Source organism: Marmota flaviventris, chromosome 7 (genome assembly GCF_047511675.1).
Source record: "Marmota flaviventris isolate mMarFla1 chromosome 7, mMarFla1.hap1, whole genome shotgun sequence".
NCBI classification, from domain to species: domain Eukaryota; kingdom Metazoa; phylum Chordata; class Mammalia; order Rodentia; family Sciuridae; genus Marmota; species Marmota flaviventris.
This window is the reverse complement of record NC_092504.1, coordinates 983,955-1,001,317: the sequence shown is the minus strand read 5'-3', so window position 1 is coordinate 1,001,317 and position 17,363 is coordinate 983,955. Positions and strand designations below refer to the sequence as shown.

Sequence of the window (17,363 nt, the reverse complement as noted above, 5' to 3'; positions counted from 1 at the left end):
GCCCCATTTCCCCTTGGTTACTCAACAGTTCTTCACAAAAGAGACCCCAAAGTGTGTGACTCCATCTGACGCACACACGAGCCTGGTAAGAACACACAAGGGCTGGGACCACGCAACTGCTTGTTCAGAGAGGGATGTGGGACAGTGGTGAGTAAGAGAAGCAATGAATAGGCAGAAGGAGACTTGAAGGAAACAGGGACAGAGACAATTTTAACTGAGTGTCACCTGCCTTTCCAGGCCGGTGCTTTGCATGGCCTGTCACCCACAAGCTTCTAGAAAACCTGTGATTCTACCTTGTCCTCTGTTAACTAGCCCACAAATAAATATATCAAGTAAAGAGATATATGACATTTTAAAAAACCCTATAATTTGGGGGGGCTTTCCAGCAACGATTACTGATCAGACAGATAATGGAGACCACGCCGGCCTGAGGATCTGGAGAATGACCAGACCACCATAAACCATCTTGAGATCCCCAGACTGACGCCAACCCCACACCTCCTGTGCCCACCCCTCATCAGACTTCTTTAGAAGAGACCAGAACCCAGGAACAGGGGCCTGTTCTCTCTGGAATGTGTGCCCCTGCTTTCCTAACCCTAATCCTGCTCCCTGACAGACAGTGCTGTCAATCTTATCTGTCATGCATTTCAAGGACCCCACTTGTGCTGCCGGAATCCCCCCTTCCCTGGGAATTCTTCAGATGACAACCCTCTTCCAGAGACATCTCCTGTGACAGTGACACCTGCCAACCCTTAAGACTAAGAGCAGGAACAGCTTGCTCCGGACCACAGAGGCGAGCCTGAGGGACAGGAGGCCTCCTTGTCCACCTCAATCTGGATAAGGAGACCCCACTCTACATGGGCCTGCCTGGCAGGGCCAGGAACCAGCCAGACACAGGCCCTCTGAGCCAGACTGGCCTCCCTCCTGCCTCCCACCCATAGGCCTCTCTGGAGACAAACAGAAACCTGCCCAGCTGCTGGGCCAGCTGACTCCCGGGGGAAGCAGCAGAAAACATCCGGGTGGGAGGGCAGGCTGCCTCCCCTAGGGGCTGGGCCGACGGGATCTTCAGGCCTTGTCCTCCCCAGCTCCCACCCTTCAGGATTCCCCTAGCGGGAGGTGTAATGGCACTCTGGATTCCAGGCTCTCTGCAGACTGACACCAGTTTCCTCTTCCAGGCTGGCCTCTAGCCTCTCCCTGCCGCTAGTTTGGATCTCAGTAGTTTGGGGGCAAAGAGACTGCAGGTCCCCTTTCCTGCACCCACCCCCGCGAGCATGTTCACGACGGGTCCTCACAAGCTGTGACCCGATTGGCCACTACAAGAAGGGACTTTTTCCTGCCTCTGAGGCTCGGTTTCGATCCCGGCTTCAGCACGACACCCAAAGTGGGGAGGGCAACTCCGCCCACTCGCCCCTCCCACACGACGCGTCGCCCCAGCGGATCCTTGGGGGCGGGGACTGACCCTATTGCCCCGCCCAGTCCGGCGTCACCCGGCCCGCCTACGCGGTGCCTTTAAGTCCTCTGGAGACCCTCGGCCGGCCGCGGCGATGGCGGGGCCCGCGGGAGCAGTGGCGGAGGCTGCCGGGGGCGCACCGCGAAGCCCCCGCGCCTATGCGCGCCGCTGGGTCTTCCTGCTGGTGGTCAGCTTGCTGAGCTGCTCCAACGCCACGGTACCGGCCGGGCGGGCGTGGGAGCGCTGGGGCGGGCCGGTGTAGCGCTGGAGCCGGCCTGCTGCACTGTCCCTCAGCCCCGGGGCCGCGGCCGCGCGTGTCCGGTGCCCGGGTACGGGGACCTGGGCCTCGGCCTCGGGCGCCTTCTCCTGGTCCGCGCTGGCCGCCCAGTAAGGGGCCAACGTCTGTCCCAGTCTGCCCCAGCTCCAGGGCACTGGCAGTCGGCACTGAGAGGGACCAGCAGAGAGATGGGCTTTGCCATTTCAGGTGTCCCACCCCACAGCCTGCAGCTTCCTAGACTCTCCGCAGCCCCCAGCCCCTGCAGCCAGAGGCCTAGGCTGCCTCACAGCCCTTGTACCTAGGTGGGCTGTGTGTGACCCTCACTTCCTCTGTGCCAGGCTAGTCTTGGCCACCTCTCCATGTTGCTTAGACAGGCATCCATAGGTGGAGGGAGGGCTTCCAACCACCTCACCACCATCTGACCTGGTGGCTGAACAGAGTGGACTGTGATGGGGGCTCCCAGGCTGTCTGGGGTGGGCACTGGGGTCTGCAGGCTGCAGTAACTCCAGAAACCTCTTCCCTCTGCCAAAGCTGCCTGGATGAGCCCTGATTTGCTGCTGTGGCTTGGCTCCCAGGCCCCTGTGTCTAGACAAGGCTGTGGCTATGCCATCTGGGGATGTCTGGACAAGGCTGTGGCTATGCCATCTGGGGATGTCTGGACAAGGCTGTGGCTATGCCATCTGGGGATGTCTGGACAAGGCTGTGGCTATGCCATCTGGGGGATGTCTAGACAAGGCTGTGGCTATGCCATCTGGGGATGTCTAGACAAGGCTGTGGCTATGCCATCTGGGGATGTCTAGACAAGGCTGTGGCTATGCCATCTGAGGATGCACTCGGGCCTCCTCTGGAGCTTCTTCCATGGGTCTGAGAAGTTCCTGGGTCGCCCAGGTAGGGTCCTGCCATTGTGGAGCAGACAGGAATTGTGGTCCCTGCTGGGTCTCCACTGTGAGCACTGGGCTTCATGTTTGCCCTGGCCAGGTTCCTGTAGCCCTGGGTCACTGTTTGCAGCTGGTGACCAGGGCTCCCAGGTGCTGAGGGGACAGGTAGCACAGAGCTTGGGGTGAGGCCTGGAGACAGCCCAGCATTCTGAACAGGGTTCTGTGTGGGGCTCTGCCTGCTCCTCAGGAAGATGAGGGGCGAGCAGGGAAGGGCTGGGAGCTGGTTGAAGGATTTCTTGCACAGCAGGTGAGTTGGATAGGTCATCTCCTGCCATCCAGGGTCACAGCTCTGGGAGGAAGACATGGAGCTGCTGCTGGCTGTTTAGGGAGGAGCTCCAATCAGTTCTGTAGAGCAGGCTCTGTAAACAGATGCTGACGCCTTCAACTGCTGGGTTAGGTCAGGCAGGAGGCAGCTGAGCCTGTTTGCTGCTCTTTCTGAGCTTGGGGATCAGCCCTTGCACTGTCCTGAGGAAAGAGGAAGACAGTCAGCCCTTGCTTAGCTGGCGGTCATGTGAGTTTGGCAGTGGGAGCCTGGCTCTCACTGCCCACCATGGAGGGTGTGGCCTAGAGCTCTGGCATCCTGAGTTGACTCATCGTGACCTTGGACCGTGATACACCCTCGTGGTTGGTCCATGTGCCACCCTCCCACCCCACCTCTGGGTTAAGCCTTGATGACCCCTCCTTTCCTCCTGCCCCCTCGTCTTTTCCAGAAAGCCTGCCCCATGGCCCAGTGTGGTGAGTGTGCTGTTTGCTGAGAAACCATGGGTTGCTCTCAGCATTTGGTAACTCCTACAGTTGAAGAATGTCCTCTGCCCTGGGGATGGCCTCACCTGCAGGACACCTGTCTCCTGTGGGGTGGGGCCCGCACACAGTGCAGGTGTTTCTACCTGAGATTCCATCGTCCAGCTTGCAAGAGATGACCTGCCCCCCTCAAAAAATGTTCCAGAATCTGAGCTCTGCTGTCCCTTTGGCACTGTCCTCAGCCCTGCTGGGGCTTTCCTTGTCCCTCTGGGTGCTGCTGCCTGCAGCCTCACTCACACCTAGGCTCCCAGGGCTTCCCGCCCTTGCTATCTGGACGTCTGGCATGGTGTCTCCTCTAGCCACCGACTGCCCAGACTGTGTCAGCTTAGTGCTCATCCATGTGATGGGGGGCCAGGGCTGCCATCTTCCCTCTCCCCAATGTCCCTTGCCTTCTGTGAACTGGTGCTGTGTCCAGGCAACTCCATCCCTCCGAGGTTCTGCTCTTGCTGCCTCTCCCTGCCCACTTGGCAAGCCTCAGCTGCCCATGTGCCCTTTCACACCCATAGTCCACACAGAGCTTCCCAGAGGGTGGGTGGTCCCCCTGCTGACAGCCCTCAGGCTGTCCTCAGGGCTCAGGTCCAGTCCCAGTGGGGCTCCTGATCCTGCAGGCTCTGGCCATATCATCAGCCTCAGGGCTGGTCCAACCTCCTATTGCCCTTACAGGCGGACTCATGCTGTCCTGCCGAGGGATGGATGAGAGGGGCAGCAGGCAGCCAGGGAGGAGTGGCGGGGCAGTGTCTGTGGGCCCTAGGCTGACTCCGCATGTCCCCACAGCTCTGGCTCAGCTTCGCCCCAGTTGCAGACATCATTGCCCAGCACTTCCTCCTGTCCATGGCACAGGTTGGCTGGCTCTCGCTGATCTACCTGGTGGTGTCCATCCCATTTGGCATCTTGGCCATCTGGGTCCTAGACTCTGTGGGGCTCCGAGGGGCGGTGAGTCAGACCCCACACCATGGCCTGCCTGGGATTATTAGCAAGGTCCTCTGCATTTAGAGGTTGGGTGCATGTGCTCCCCAGACCAGGGCCCAACAGCCCTGCTGGCTGGGACCCCAGGCAAAACTGCCAGGGAGGAGGGATGGCTAGAAATTGGGATGTGCCTGTGAGCTAGGGTGGGCATTTGGGGACATGGGTTGGGGAGTCCGAGATGGCCAGCAGCCTTCTGACTATCCTGCAGACCATCCTGGGTGCATGGCTGAACTTTGCTGGGAGTATGCTCCGCGCCCTTCCCTGTGTGGCTGCCTGGGTCCCCAACACATTTGCCTTCTTCATGGGTGGCCAGAGCCTCTGTGCCCTGGCCCAGAACTTGGTAATCTTCTCTCCAGCCAAGCTGGCCGCCTTGTGGTTCCCAGAGCATCAGCGAGCCACAGCCAACATGATTGCCACTATGTGTAAGTGCCAGGGCTGAGGCCTCTGCCTGCCTGGGTGTTCCACCCCTTGAGCTCATGAGCCAGAGCCCCAGGGCCAGGAAGCCTTCCCCCTGGGCTGGGGATGAGGCCAGCCATGGCTGAGCTGACCTGCTGCCTGGTTCATCTCTCCACCCAGCAAATCCCCTGGGCATCCTTGTGGCCAATGTGCTGTCACCTGCCCTGGTCAAGAAGGGAGAGGACATCCCTCTAATGGTGAGGAAGCTTGTAAGGCGCACATGTGTGGTGTGTTTCTGCTGTCTGCTTGTGCATGTGTAAGTGGTGTGTGTGCATGTGTGGTGTGAGGGGTGTGCATGAGTTGTACGTGCATGTGTGTGGTGTGTGCACACTGTGCACATGTGTGCACATGTGTGGTATATGAATGTGTGCGTGCTGTGCATGCATGTGTGGTGTGAGGTGTGTGTGTGTGTGTGTGTGTGGTGTGCTCACACCTGTGCACTTGTACTCTGACATGCCTGGGTGTGTTTGCATGACCTTCTTCCTACGTGATTGTGCAGCTGGCCCTTAGGTGCTAATCTGTTCTGGGTGGTCAGGCTGGCCTTGTCAAGGTGGGAGCCATCCTTGAGGAATATTTTGATAATCAGGGCTCTTCATGAAACCCCCAGGAGCAGGTGAGGGTGGTGCAAAGCAGCCCACCACAGGCCCTGGGTTTACTGGTGACTCTGGAGGTTGGAGGGTGGACAGAGATCACAAGGGGATAAGGACCTGGGCCCAGAGCAGGGCAGAGGCATGTGGGCACAATTACCTGTGTGGCTGTTTATGACACCCATGCCCTCTCCCAGCTTGGAGTCTACACCATCCCTGCAGGCCTGGCCTGCCTGCTGGCCACTGTCTGCCTCTGGGAGAGTGTACCCCCCACCCCACCCTCTGTGGGGGCCGCCAGCTCCACCTCGGAGAACTTCCTCCAGGGGCTCAAGCTGGTGAGTGTGGTGGGACTCTGGGGGTGGGAAGGCCCTGGCTGGAAGCACCTGGGCTTCTGGGCTAAGAGGCACCTCCCCTCCAGCTTCTTCAGAACAAGGCCTATGTCATCCTGGCTGTGTGCTTTGGGGGTGGCATCGGGATCTTCTCCAGCTTCTCGGCTCTCCTGGAGCAGATCCTCTGTGCCAGTGGCTACTCCAACGTGAGTTCCTGCAGGGCAGGGACTCTGCCTCTGCTCGGGTTACCCACTGCCTCTGAGTGCTCAGTGTCCACGCTGGAAGAAGCATGGAGGGCCAGCTGTAGGACTTGTGCATCCCTGGGCCTGACCCATACCTGTTGCCCTCTGCCCTGTTCCCTTTGGCTCAGAGCTGGGTGTGGGCCTGGGGCATGTTTCCACTTCTGCCCTAGGTGCAGGGCACTGAGGGCCTGTGGATATCTCTGGTGACTGGCCCTTTTCCTTAGTGGGGTGCTCAGTAGTGGATCCCACTCTGGCAGACAGCCAATAGTGTTGTCCTGCTTTGGCCTTGGGTACTGCCCTGGTCACAGGGTATGTCCCAAGGAACTCTGGTGGCTTCCTGCCCCAGGATGTTGCCTGAACTTTCCCCTCTTCCAGGGGTTCTCGGGCCTCTGCGGGGCTCTCTTCATCGTGTTTGGGATCCTGGGGGCACTGGTTCTTGGCCTGTATGTGGATTGGACCAAGCGCTTCACTGAGGCTACCAAGATAGGTCTCTGCCTTGCCTCCATGGCCTGTGTGGCCTTTGCCCTGGTGAGAGTCCCCTGCTGAGCCCCGCTGCAGGGGTGGAGGAGTGCCCGGGCAGGTGGCAGGCAAGAGGCCCCTGGCCTCTCAGGCATGGCCTCTCCTGCTGGGGGGCCCATGGTGGGTGAGGTGTCCTGCCTACAGCCATGCAGCCTAGTTAGCACAGCTGGCTGTGCTGACTGCTGTCTCCTCTGTTGTCTGGCTGCTCCCAGGTGTCCCGACTGCAGGGGCAAGCCCTTGCAGTGGCTGCCACCTGCTCGCTGTTTGGGTTCTTCGGCTTCTCTGTGGCACCTGTGGCCATGGAGCTGGCGGTGGAGTGTGCCTTTCCTGTGGGTGAGGGTGCAGCTGCAGGCCTGGTCTTTGTGCTGGGGTGAGTGTCCACCTGCCCTGGCTGCTTCCCTGGGCCTAGATGCTCTCCCCTGGCCCACCCCAGGCTGCATGGCCCAGGCCCCTGTTTGGGAAGAGAGTGGCCTGTCTGCTCTGGTAAGGGTGGGCCATACACAGGCCTGGGCCAGCCTAGGCCACATGGACTAGGCTTCATGCTGCTCTTGGAACGTCAGCGGGCGGCGCAATGTCGGTCCCTCCCAAGGTGGCATTGGCTTTGAAAGGTGGACAGTGCCGTGGCCCTGGCTGAGGGCTGTGCATGTCCAGGCAGGCCCAGGGTGTGCTCATCATGGTGTTGCTGACGGTGCTGACTGTGCGGCCCGAAGATCCATCCTCCTCCACCTGCCAGCATGGTGAGGACCCGCTGGACTGGACAGGTCAGTGTCCATACCCATGACCCAGGGCCCTCAATGAGTAGAGGTGAAAAGGCCAGGCCTGGCCAGTTGGGGCAGCCCTGGAACCCCCATTCTGGGCCCTGTCTCTGGGTGCCCTTCACATGCCACCTACATCTGAGCACCTGAGCTCAGTGGGTGGGTGCAGCCCAAAGACCCTGAGAGAAGCCCAGTCTCAGTGCCCCCTCGTGAGCTGTTTTAGAGCCAGGAAAGAGAGAGAGAAGTGGAGAGACATGGGGCCAGAGAGCGGGGAGGGGCTGAGAGGAGAGGGACAGGGACAGAGAGCACAGTCGGAGCTGCAGTGGGCAGTGATGACAGTGGGGGTCAGGCACCCTGGGCACAAGGCCTGTGACCCCCGGGACCGTCAGGATGGGGAGCGGGGCTGCTTTGGGGATGCATTGTGGCCATGGTGGGTCCAGATCCCCTGGGCTCTGCCATGGCCGAGGGCTCCTCTGGCTAATTGGGCCAGCTGAGAGAGAGAGCTGTGTGTGTCCCCAGTGTCTCTGCTGCTGATGGCCAGCCTGTGCACCCTCTTCACCTGTGTCTTGGTGCTCTTCTTCCACACCCCATACCGGCGCCTGCAGGCTGAGTCTGCAGGAGCCCCCTTGCCCTGGACATGTGCCCCAGAGCTGAGGGCACCACCTGAGGCTCCTGGCTCAGCACCTCCAGCTCACAGGCTGCAGGAACCTCCTGGCCCTGCCTCCTGCCTTCAGGAGCCCAAGGACTCGCGGAGACTGTGAGCAGGGGTGTCTCATGAAGGGAGGTGGAGAGGCAATCTCTGGTCACCGGGACTGTGACCACCGGCTCAGGGTTCTTGGCACACCCAGGGCATGGCAGGATTTGGCACTATGGACCCTGTGCAGACTGTATGGCTGAAGCAAGAAGAGCTGCTACTGTATGGACACTGACCAGGGAAGACAGCCCAACACAGGGCAGTGTAGGTTGGTGAGGTGGCCTGGCACAACAGCAGGGGCTGAAGGGGAGCTGGGTATGAGGGACCTGGAGTGGACAGGTGTGGGCACTTGCTAGAAGGAGCCAATCCCTGAGCCTCTTCTTCTCTGCTCAGTATGGGGTGACCACACACTGAGGCTGATGCTAAGACAGGTGGGCAGGGCTGCCAGCACAGGGGCCCCAGGCCGATGCAGACTCTCGGGCAGACACTGGCAGGCAGATGTGTGGGTCCACATTTATTGAACTGGACACAACCAGGGCTGAGTAGCCTCACTCCTCCTTCTCCTCCCCATGGGTGAGCACGTAGCTCAGCGCCTTGTAATCCAGGTTGCCCGCTGCGTCGATGGAGGCGAACTCCAGCATCTGGTCCACCTGAATGAAGGCGAGTTGGTGGGTGGGGGGTCAGGCCTGGTGGAATGGGTGGCAAGAGGTCCCCACACCTCAGCCTCCTAGGTGCTCTGGATTACAGGTGCTGAACTCCAGAGGCTCCTAGTGTTGCTTCTCTGCCAGGAATGGGGCGGGATCTTGGAGGGGCAAGCAGGGTGGGCATGGGGCCAGAAGGAGAAGCAGGTTACCGAGCTGTCAGTGGTGCTTAGGGTGGCCACCTGGGCAATGTGAAGAATGGGGTGGAGTTCTGAAGTACAGATGGGGGCTACCCTGTCCCCTCGGGCTAGGACAGTAAGTCTGTCCCCTCAGCTAGGTCAGACCACCAACTGGCCAGTGGCTTCCAGCCCTGACCTAGCCCAGGGCCACCCCCCTCTCCCAGGAGCCCCTGCCCCAGGGACTGTTCTTAGTCCTGCCCACCATGCTCCTGCAGCCTGGGGGCTGCTGTCCCTCAGTGGCCCTCTGGGGCTGCAGGCCTACCTCAGTTGCAGTCATCTTGTCAGCCTGGGACATCAGCAGGCGCTTGATGCTGAGGGCCAGGAGGAGCAGGGGAGTGGTTAGGCCCCCTGAGGAAGGGCTGGCAGCTCACACCAGGGCACCTGCAGCGCGGCTCAGAGTGGCGTGGGCTCAGTCCTCACCCCACCTTCCCAGCACCTGGTGATCACCCCAGCCCATCCTGACCCCCATCGGTCATCCCCAGTCCTGAGGAGGTGTTTTATGGGTCACAGGCAAGTGCTTGGGAGGGACACCAGGCTATTCCCTCTCCCCAGCCCCTGGATGAGGTGGCCCTCCTGTAGCAGGGTCTAAAGACAGTGACAGCTGGAGGGACCTGGTGGCCTAGTCATGGAGACTGCCCCACTGGGTGGGACTGGACTTCCTGGGTCATCCTGAAGGACTCCGCTCAGGCCACAGAAGGCCCCGAAGCTGGAGAGACCAGGAGATGGGCTTGGGTGTGGGTGCTGCAGCCCCTTCTGCCAGCTGAGACCCTCCCTGCAGCTGCACTCACTACTCCTTGTGGATGCTGCCTTTGCCGTCAGGATCGAGCATCTTGAAGGCATTCAGGATGGTCTCCTCAGTGTCTGTGCCTGCAGCAAAGAGGCCATAGGGTCCCCTACTACCCCAGGGCTCTGAGCCCCTGCCCAGCAGCATCACTGCCAGGAAGCCTTCCCACTCCTGAGCCCCAGGGAGCCTGCCCTGTTGTTCCCACCTGGGGGAACCATTCTCAGGGTCCCCAGAGTCAGTCCATGCCTGCAGCTGGAGCCAGGGATCTAGGAGTGAGGGACAGGGACCACTGGACAGCTGGGTAGATGGGAGGTTTGGAACTCAAATGGCTCTGGGTGGCTGACAGGATCTTAGGGCATGGGGAAAATACAGGCTTCTATGTGCAATGGCTGGATTTCTAAGCACTGGGAATTAGCTAGGCACATACACACAGCTGGCTGATTGGCCTGAGGGCTGCCCAGGAGTGCTATCCCTGAGAGGGACCAAAGAGCTCACCAGTCAGCTTCTCCCCAAACAGGTTCAGGAACATGGTAAAGTTGATGGGCCCTGAAGCCTCCCGGAGCATGGCGTCCAGCTCATCATCCTTGACGTTGGTTTTGCCTGTTGCAAAACCAGGAGGAGGGTTTACCAGAGCAGGAACGTCACCCCCTGCCCCTCTGCCCTTGTTGACACTGGCTACCCACTCCTGTTGTTCTCCAGGGTGACCCCAGAACAGTGCTGGGCTCTTGGGGAGAGTGCTCTCAGCCAGGTGTGTGGGGTACAGGCTGGGGCAGGTGAATTCACCCCAAACCCTGAGCCTGGGACACAGCTGCTGAGGAGGAAAGGGGAGATCAGAGGTGGGGAGAGGGGAGGCTGGGTTTGGGGACAGGGGAGGTGTCTTTTCTATGTTTAGGCATAAGGGGGGTTGAGAGGGGACTCTACCATAGGAAGAAACCTGCCCACCTTCCCCAGCTCCTGGGGCAGGACCGGAAGCCCCAGGCCTGGCCTGAGGAATTCCCCATGGGGAATTTTGGTGCAGAGGCTTTGTGCCCCTAGGTGGCCTTGGAGAGGGCTGGAAGAACTGGGTCCAGTGTGACAGCATAGGCAGGCCCCACGCCCTCTCCTAGCTCCATGAGGCTGGGCTGAGGCAGGGTGGGCTCAGCCTGCATAAGCTGTGGCTGTGGCAGCCCACTGGTGTTGTCCCCTCCTGGGATCCCCTGCTCCAAGCCCATCCCAAGTGGTCATGTGTGGGCAGTGGGCCACTGGCTGGTCTGCCCTGGGCACCCTGTGCTGACCCTGAGCAAGCCAAGTGTGCAGGATGTCACCAGCCTGTAGGGCCAGTGCCCTTGATCCACTCGAGGAAGAGTGATGATGTCCAGGTTGGATGTCACGTGCTCACCTTCTAGTGGCACTTACCCAGGGAGGCGTAGGTATCCTTCAGGTCCTCCTTGTCAATGAAGCCATCTCGGTTCTGATCCATGAGTGTGAATGCCTAGAACCCAGGCTGCTGGGAGCATTGCTGGTAGCCCAGCTCTGCCTCCATTGCTGTGCCTCTCCCGGCTCCTCACCCACACCAAGGCGAAAGGCAGCCACAGGCCTACATGGGATCCCCCCACCCACTGGAAAAGGGGACTTGGACAAAAGAGGACAGACCCACCTCCTTGAACTCCTGGATCTGGGTCTGTTCGAAGTTGGAGAAGACATTGGAGGATGCCCTCTGGGCACGCAGCGCCCCGCCCTCCTTCTTCTTGGTCTTCCTGCTGGCCTGGGGCAGGAGCACCAAGACTTAGGGTCCTGGCCAGCTGCGGGAACCCCAGGGCATCCCAAGATTCAACAGGCTTAGCACAGAGGAGAGGATCAGGCAACATGGTGGCCCCAAGCCCAGGTGTATGGGGGAGGACAGGGACTCCTTAGGCCCTGGCACAGCACAGGGCTCAGACTACCTCACTGGGCTTGGCCTGGGGGCTCCAGAGCAAATGGACTCCATGAATGGGCCTGTCCTGGGCACCAGGTCTCCTGTGGCCCAGACTCTCCCACCTGCTTCCCCGACTGTCACCAGGGTGGCTGTCCCTGGGTGGCCGAGGCACATACTTCTCACACCCACACTGAGGTGCATGTTCACATGCTCTCACACACTCACATGCACATCACACTCGTGTGCACACACAGCTCTCACATGCCCCTGCCCAGTTGTCTGCCTGCTCACCATGCCTGGGTCCTCCCTGCCCAGGGCTCCAGTCCTGCCTGTCTTAAGCTTCTGCCTGGTCCCCCAGGACACTTCAGACTTCAGCTGCCACTCCCTACAAGGACAGGCTCAGGGCCACCCCAGGGGACTGGACAACTGCAGAGTGAGCCTGGGCAACCTGCCGGTGACTCAGACACCCCTCTGCCCCCAGGCACCAGGAGGCTTTGTTCTGCGTAGGAGGCTGTGTCTCCAGGGCCATCTGCCAAACTTTTGGCCAGGGCCTTGGTGTTGAGAGCCCTCTTAGGCACTGTGGGCCCTGCTGGGGCTGCAGGAACTGTAAGTGTCAAAGGAAATTTGGCTTCTCCAGATCTGTACAGAGGTACTACAAGGAGCCCAAACATTGCTGAGCACTCATTTTAGTATTTATTTATTTATTGACACTGGTGATGGAACCCAGGGGTGCTTTAACACTGAGCTATATCCCCAGCACTTTTTATTTAGAGACAGGGTCTGCTAAGTTCCTGAGGCTGGCCTTGAATTTGTGATCCTCTACTTTAGCCTCCCAAGTTGCTGGGATGACAGGCGTGTGCCACCGGGCTCAGCCTGCTGAGCACTTTGAGTATTAGAGCTCCCAAGCACCACCGTCCTCACCTCCCTGTCTCATTGGTATATACGACAGTGGGGCCTATGACCCTGGCCTGACCCTTTGACCTCATGGTGGCAGCTCTTTAGTTTCTGTGGCAAGAGACTTGGGGATGGCCAGGCTACCCAGATGACCTGGTCTGGGTCACTCTTGGCTGCCAGGTCTCCCTCCTACTGCCTGACCTGAGTTCTGGGAAAGGACACAGCCTCAGTCACACAGCTCCCTTCGGGTGCTGCTACCTAAGACCCCCAGAACCAAAGGGGTCTTCAGGTAGGACCCTGTGGAGGCATCACCTGCTGGGAGGACCTGGGGGACCAGGTATAGGGGCTAAGGATCCAGAGCCAAGGGCCCACTTCCTGGGGCAGGGCTGGGTGTGGCCCTGCAGGCGTCTTGGCTTGGCTGCAGGAGGGGGAGCTCCAAATGTGAGAAGGCTGCAGATCTCCAGGGAGCATCCTGGCCCAGTTGGGCTCTAGGTCCCCCTCCAGGACTGAGTTCAGCTCTAAAGATAGTGACACAGACAGGGGTATCAAGATTCTGCACACATCTGACCCTGACAGGTGCAGAGGCTTCCACTGGTATTTCAAGACAAGAGAGACCCTCCTTCCCTCCCCTAGCCCCTCAAAGAGCCCTGATCCAAGCCAGGTCTCCAGCAGTGCCCATGGGTGGTCTTGCATGCACCAATGGGCATGTATGTGTTGTGCACTGACCCCCAAAGCTGCTGGTATGTCCTGTCCCCTGTCGTCACCTGGGCCCCAGAGACACTTATTTTCAATTTTGGAAGCTTCAGCTGCTGAGGAGTGCAGTTTATTTTAAAATCTGGTAAAGAGAAAGCCCACTCGGTCACTTGAGGTCATTTGGCCAGTGGCCCAAGGGCAGGAAGGGGTGGGGGGCTCTGCAGGCTGATGTCTGTGTGAGTGGAGAGCTCTGTTTTGTGCACTTGTGGATTCCCCAAAAGCCAGAGGGCTGAGGAGGGCCAGGGTCTGCATCCGCCCCACAAGACTGGGCTCTAGCAGGAGTCCTCAGGGGCTCCAGGCTGGCCTCACCCAGGGCAAGAGAAGAGCAGTTGGCCCTGCAGGATTGGCCAAGGTGTTCCCATCTCCAGCCCTGACTTCCCAGCTGGGGAGGCTGAGGGCTGGGACTCCAGAGCAAGCTGAAAAACGGGACAAGCTCAGCCAGGGCTCTTAGAGGGCCAAGGCAGTTGGGCTCTAGGTCCCCCTCCAGGACTGCTGAGCACCCATGGGCCTTGAAGTTTTCATTGCATTTATTCACTTTAGATTCAGTTATGTTGTCTTTGGAAACAGGAATTCGAGGAAGAGTAAGGAAAGGTGGACTTCCCCAATTCCCAGGGAGGGGGGGGGGTATGGACTTGGATGGGACCCAACCCTTGGCCTTCAAGACTACCTGCCCAGTAAGGCAGGGTGGACGAAGCACAGGTAGGCGTGAGGTCACTGCTGGGGTGAGGACAGCTGATGGGGTGGTAGACCACCAGGCTACGGATGGCCCCATTTTGGGCAACCGCAGCCAGGGCTGGCTCAGGTGTGGGGGACAAGTAGCCATTCTGAGGTACAGAAGCGAGCAGAGAGACTGGAGAGGTGGCCTCGGGAGAGGTGCACCTGGGAGCTCACAGCTGCGAGTTCTGAAGGCTGGGTTGGGGACCTGGGGGGGGGGGGGGCTTGCTCTGGGTGGCCTTCTCATGAAGGTTCCAGTCCCTCCTGCTATGGGAGTAAGGAGGGCAGGAGAGCTCAGGGTGAACAGCCTGGAGGTCACTGACGAGCTGCAGCCATCGCCGCCCCGATCCCGCACGCCTGCGCTCTAGGCCCCCGACCCCTCGGGCACGCGCTCTACACTGCTGGTTCGTGCCTGACCGAGCGTGGGGTTCGGTTAGTTCTCCTCCAGGTCCAAACCCGGGCAGGCGGGGCGCGGACGCTCGGCCCGTACACCCAGGGCCGGGTCGCTTGGTTCCCTCGCTCCCAGGGAAGGGACACAGTATGTGTGCCGTACCCTTCCCTCCCGGTCGCGCGCAGACTTTCCTTGTGCACGAGCGCGTCCCGTGACGTCACCCGCCGGGGAGGGCGCTCTGCCTCTTCCTACCGGCAGGGGGCGCCGCTCGCGCTCCGGCGCATGCGCCCGGCTAGGCTGGCGCCCCACGGTCTTCCGGGCCCTCGCGGCATTCACCTCCGCCTCGGCTGCGCTTCCGGTGCGAAGGTCAGGGACAAGATGGTGCCGCCGGTCCAGGTCTCTCCGCTCATCAAGGTGAACCCGGCTTCGTGGCAGCAGCACGGTTATATAGGCTGGGACCCCGATCCCTGCCCACTACCCTCATCCCCCAGACCCGGCAGGCCGCGTCCTGCCTTTCCGCGTCCTCGCCTTCCTTCGTGCCCGACCCTGCAGGCTACGCCCCCGACCCCCACACCCTGCAGGCTGCGACCCCGACCCCCACACCCTGCAGGCTGCGACCCCGACCCCCACACCCTGCAGGCTGCGCCCCCGACCCCCACACCCTGCAGGCTGCGACCCCGACCCCCACACCCTGCAGGCTGCGACCCCCCGCGTCCCCCGCCCGTGGCCTGCGGGCTGCGACTCCCGCCGCGCCTGACGCCCAGTCGCCTTGTTCTGTCCCGCAGCTCGGCCGCTACTCCGCCCTGGCCCTCGGTGTGGCCTACGGAGCCAAGCGTTACAGTGAGTGCCGGGGCGGGCGGGCTGGGCGGAGGGGTCGCAGCTACCCAGCCTCTTCACGCAGCGTTTTTAGGGAGGAGGTTAATCGAAGCCCCCACCCCTCCAGGTTACCTAAAACCCCGGGCAGAAGAGGAGAGGAGGGTAGCCGCGGAGGAAAAGAAGAGGCAGGATGAGCTGAAGCGGATTGAGAGAGAACGGGCCGAAGGTAGGAGCGAGCCTTAAGCTGCCCATCCCGCTTTTAGTGGAGGGAGGGGTGCCGCCTCTGGCCTGCCCTGTGGGGAGCAGCCCTGGAGAGTAGGCGTGCCGCTGGCCCCAGCGTGCTGATCCCCGTAGGCCGAGTCAGGTCCAAGGGAGGAGAGGCCAGGATCCATTTTAGTGAAGTGCAGTGGGGGTCCTTGGATTGGATTCTGGGTTAAAGTCTGAGGTTCTGAAGGGGCCTCTTAGGTTGCCTGAGTGTGTCTTTTCCAACCTTTCAGCCCAAGATGACAGCATACTGAAGTGAGGCTCCCCAGCCTGCCTCTCCCCAGCCCAGCAGATGAATAAAGCTTCCTCCTCCGTGATGTTTGGCTCCCTCTCATTACTGCTTCTCCAGTGCTTAGGTTCCTGGACTCTGCTCAGCAATTGTGCTGTCTTTTCCTCAGGGTGAGGCCTCTTAGAGGGGATTTCAAAGGGATTAACGAGCATCACTCATTACTGACCCAGAACACAGCTCACAAACAGCAACAAGTATAGAAATGGATGCCTGTTTTCTGGGGTGTTGAGGGGGCCTTTGAGTAGTCAGTTCTAATGGAGCAGTCCCTAGAACTGCTCCGTGCTCTACCCTGCTTCTGCCAGCAGCCCAGGCTCCTGGATAGGCAAAAGAGGGATTGGAAGGTGGGTGGAGGTGGTGATGCAATTTTAAGTTGGAAGCTGGGTCTTCTGTCCTCAACTCACAATCCTTTTCTGTATTTCAAGGTGGCCAGGGCAACCTTGAGACAGAAGCCCAGGGAGGTGGTCTCTTAAAGGTGAGCCCTAACCTCCCCAGACTGGACTCCTGGCCACTGAGGCTGTGAGTTGGAGTTGGATGGGTGGGGTATTGCTGCTTCCCAGCTGTGTGCCAGGAGCCAATCCCTTAGGCAGAAAGCCTCAGTTTTTGTAAAGTGAATATATTTGTAAACATATGGAAATGGCTTACAAATGTTTCAGAAGCCTATTATTTGGTTTTTGTGGGTGAACGAGCACTCCCACCCCCCAACCTTGAGCAGTGGTGTCCCAGCACCTGGGTCTTCAATGGTTGCTGTCCCAGGCTCCTGTCTGAGGCTGTCACCAGGTGTCACTGAGGTGAGATGAAAACCGGCTCCCTGCTGCAAGTAGGCAGATGGTCCCAAGGAGTGACCCTATCCTGCAGAGTACTGTCCAGTGGGGAACACACATGATGCTCGCTGAGTTAGTAACCCTTGTTTTCTGCCAGATGATACTCACTTCAAAGTCAGGGCCCACTGGACTTTCTGCCTTTGCCGGTCCCCTAGTCCACCAATATTAAGTCATGAGAGGCAACAGTTCTTCCTTAAGACTCCCTGGTGCAGGGTCTGAGCCAGTAGAAGCTTGGCCTCAAGTCCACCCTCCAGTGTTCATTACAGACCACTGCCAGCTGACTGCGCTCTAGTCCTGGCCTTGAGCTTGCTGGCAGAGCTTTCAAGCACTCTTTTGTGTCCCCCACAGTGACTAGTGTGTGAAAATGGACAGTTTGATCTGTGCTTTATTCTGAATTCTTGGGCATGTTCTTCCTGAAGCAGGTGAGACAGGGATGCTACATTCCTGTGTACATACATCCGTGCAGTTCTGAGCGTCCCCACTCAGCAATTTCAGACAGTTCACAGGCCTCTTTCAAAGATCTCTGTGGGAACTGTATTCAAAAAAGAGTGATGTAGGCTATACTCTTTAATAAATTATTGAGAGTTTGCTTAAGTTTATTAAAAAAACCTTATAAAAATTCAAAATATTTCAAACTGTCTTCAGTCATTTTCTTGGCTTCCTAACTTTTTACTCCAAAGTGCAGGAGGCAGAGCCCATGTTCCAGAGGTTGAGGGCCTGGAGGGAGCTAGCAGTCCCCTAGACCAGGGCTTACAGGATACAGCAGGTGGAAGACTTGGGTGCTGGGTCACCATTGCAGATTTCTCTGCCCACTGTGAGAGAAAACAGGGTGAGTGGGGAGCCTTCGCC

General features: G+C 59.5%; 4 protein-coding genes across 14 annotated transcripts in view; 2 read left to right on the top strand and 2 right to left on the bottom strand.

Annotated features, from left to right (window-relative positions):
• Positions 1-1,513: 1,513 nt before the first annotated feature.
• Slc49a3 (solute carrier family 49 member 3) lies at positions 1,514-8,774 on the top strand. Of its 3 annotated transcripts, none has more exons than XR_011707925.1 (10): positions 1,514-1,667; positions 4,241-4,399; positions 4,641-4,854; positions 5,009-5,085; positions 5,673-5,810; positions 5,894-6,010; positions 6,422-6,574; positions 6,778-6,935; positions 7,221-7,326; positions 7,840-7,927. XR_011707925.1 is itself a non-coding variant. In XM_027935223.3 (10 exons), the coding sequence occupies exons 1-10, from the start codon at positions 1,545-1,547 to the stop codon at positions 8,079-8,081; spliced, it is 1,491 nt and encodes a 496-aa protein (XP_027791024.1). In that variant the 5' UTR covers positions 1,514-1,544; the 3' UTR covers positions 8,082-8,774. The 3 variants fall into 3 exon arrangements, 2 of the variants coding, with proteins under 2 accessions (XP_027791024.1, XP_071470140.1); XM_027935223.3 differs by having other exon boundaries at positions 7,217-7,326; positions 7,840-8,774; XM_071614039.1 differs by lacking the exon at positions 4,241-4,399 and having other exon boundaries at positions 7,217-7,326; positions 7,840-8,774.
• On the bottom strand, positions 8,510-14,749 carry Myl5 (myosin light chain 5). 8 transcript variants are annotated; one of them, XM_071614041.1, is made up of 9 exons: positions 14,661-14,747; positions 13,193-13,301; positions 12,779-12,984; positions 11,315-11,422; positions 11,074-11,149; positions 10,174-10,278; positions 9,683-9,761; positions 9,157-9,205; positions 8,510-8,664 (listed from the first exon to the last, which is right to left on the bottom strand). In XM_071614041.1, the coding sequence occupies exons 3-9, from the start codon at positions 12,935-12,937 to the stop codon at positions 8,563-8,565; spliced, it is 678 nt and encodes a 225-aa protein (XP_071470142.1). In that variant the 5' UTR covers positions 12,938-12,984; positions 13,193-13,301; positions 14,661-14,747; the 3' UTR covers positions 8,510-8,562. The 8 variants fall into 8 exon arrangements, with proteins under 8 accessions (XP_071470142.1, XP_071470143.1, XP_071470144.1 ...); XM_071614042.1 differs by lacking the exon at positions 14,661-14,747 and adding an exon at positions 14,487-14,574; XM_071614043.1 differs by lacking the exon at positions 13,193-13,301 and having other exon boundaries at positions 14,661-14,749.
• Positions 14,653-15,721, top strand: Atp5me (ATP synthase membrane subunit e). Its single transcript, XM_027940727.2, has 4 exons — positions 14,653-14,738; positions 15,110-15,164; positions 15,268-15,366; positions 15,638-15,721. The coding sequence occupies exons 1-4, from the start codon at positions 14,703-14,705 to the stop codon at positions 15,661-15,663; spliced, it is 216 nt and encodes a 71-aa protein (XP_027796528.1). The 5' UTR covers positions 14,653-14,702; the 3' UTR covers positions 15,664-15,721.
• A 1,492-nt stretch (positions 15,722-17,213) lies between these two features.
• The window catches only part of Pde6b (phosphodiesterase 6B), a 49,543-nt gene continuing 49,393 nt past the window's right edge, over positions 17,214-17,363 (bottom strand). Inside the window, exon 22 of one of the 2 annotated variants that reach the window (XM_027940715.2) lies at positions 17,214-17,317. In XM_027940715.2, coding sequence (XP_027796516.2) covers positions 17,265-17,317 — 53 coding nt within the window. In that variant the 3' untranslated portion in view covers positions 17,214-17,264. Of the gene's footprint in view, positions 17,327-17,363 lie in introns of both variants that reach the window. The other variant, XM_027940707.2, reaches the window with a different exon arrangement.

Coding starts and splice junctions, on each gene's coding strand:
- Slc49a3 (XM_027935223.3), top strand. CDS start 1,545: ATGGCGGGGCCCGCGGGAGCAGTGGCGGAGGCTGCCGGGGGCGCACCG. Junction 6,011..6,421: donor GTGCCAGTGGCTACTCCAAC/GTGAGTTCCTGC, acceptor CCCCTCTTCCAG/GGGTTCTCGGGCCTCTGCGG. Junction 6,936..7,216: donor GGCCTGGTCTTTGTGCTGGG/GTGAGTGTCCAC, acceptor GTGCATGTCCAG/GCAGGCCCAGGGTGTGCTCA.
- Myl5 (XM_071614043.1), bottom strand. CDS start 12,937: ATGCTCCCTGGAGATCTGCAGCCTTCTCACATTTGGAGCTCCCCCTCC. Junction 11,150..11,314: donor AGATCCAGGAGTTCAAGGAG/GTGGGTCTGTCC, acceptor CCTGGGTTCTAG/GCATTCACACTCATGGATCA. Junction 9,206..9,682: donor GGCAGCATCCACAAGGAGTA/GTGAGTGCAGCT, acceptor CCTGGCCCTCAG/CATCAAGCGCCTGCTGATGT.
- Atp5me (XM_027940727.2), top strand. CDS start 14,703: ATGGTGCCGCCGGTCCAGGTCTCTCCGCTCATCAAG. Junction 14,739..15,109: donor AGGTCTCTCCGCTCATCAAG/GTGAACCCGGCT, acceptor TCTGTCCCGCAG/CTCGGCCGCTACTCCGCCCT. Junction 15,165..15,267: donor CTACGGAGCCAAGCGTTACA/GTGAGTGCCGGG, acceptor CCACCCCTCCAG/GTTACCTAAAACCCCGGGCA.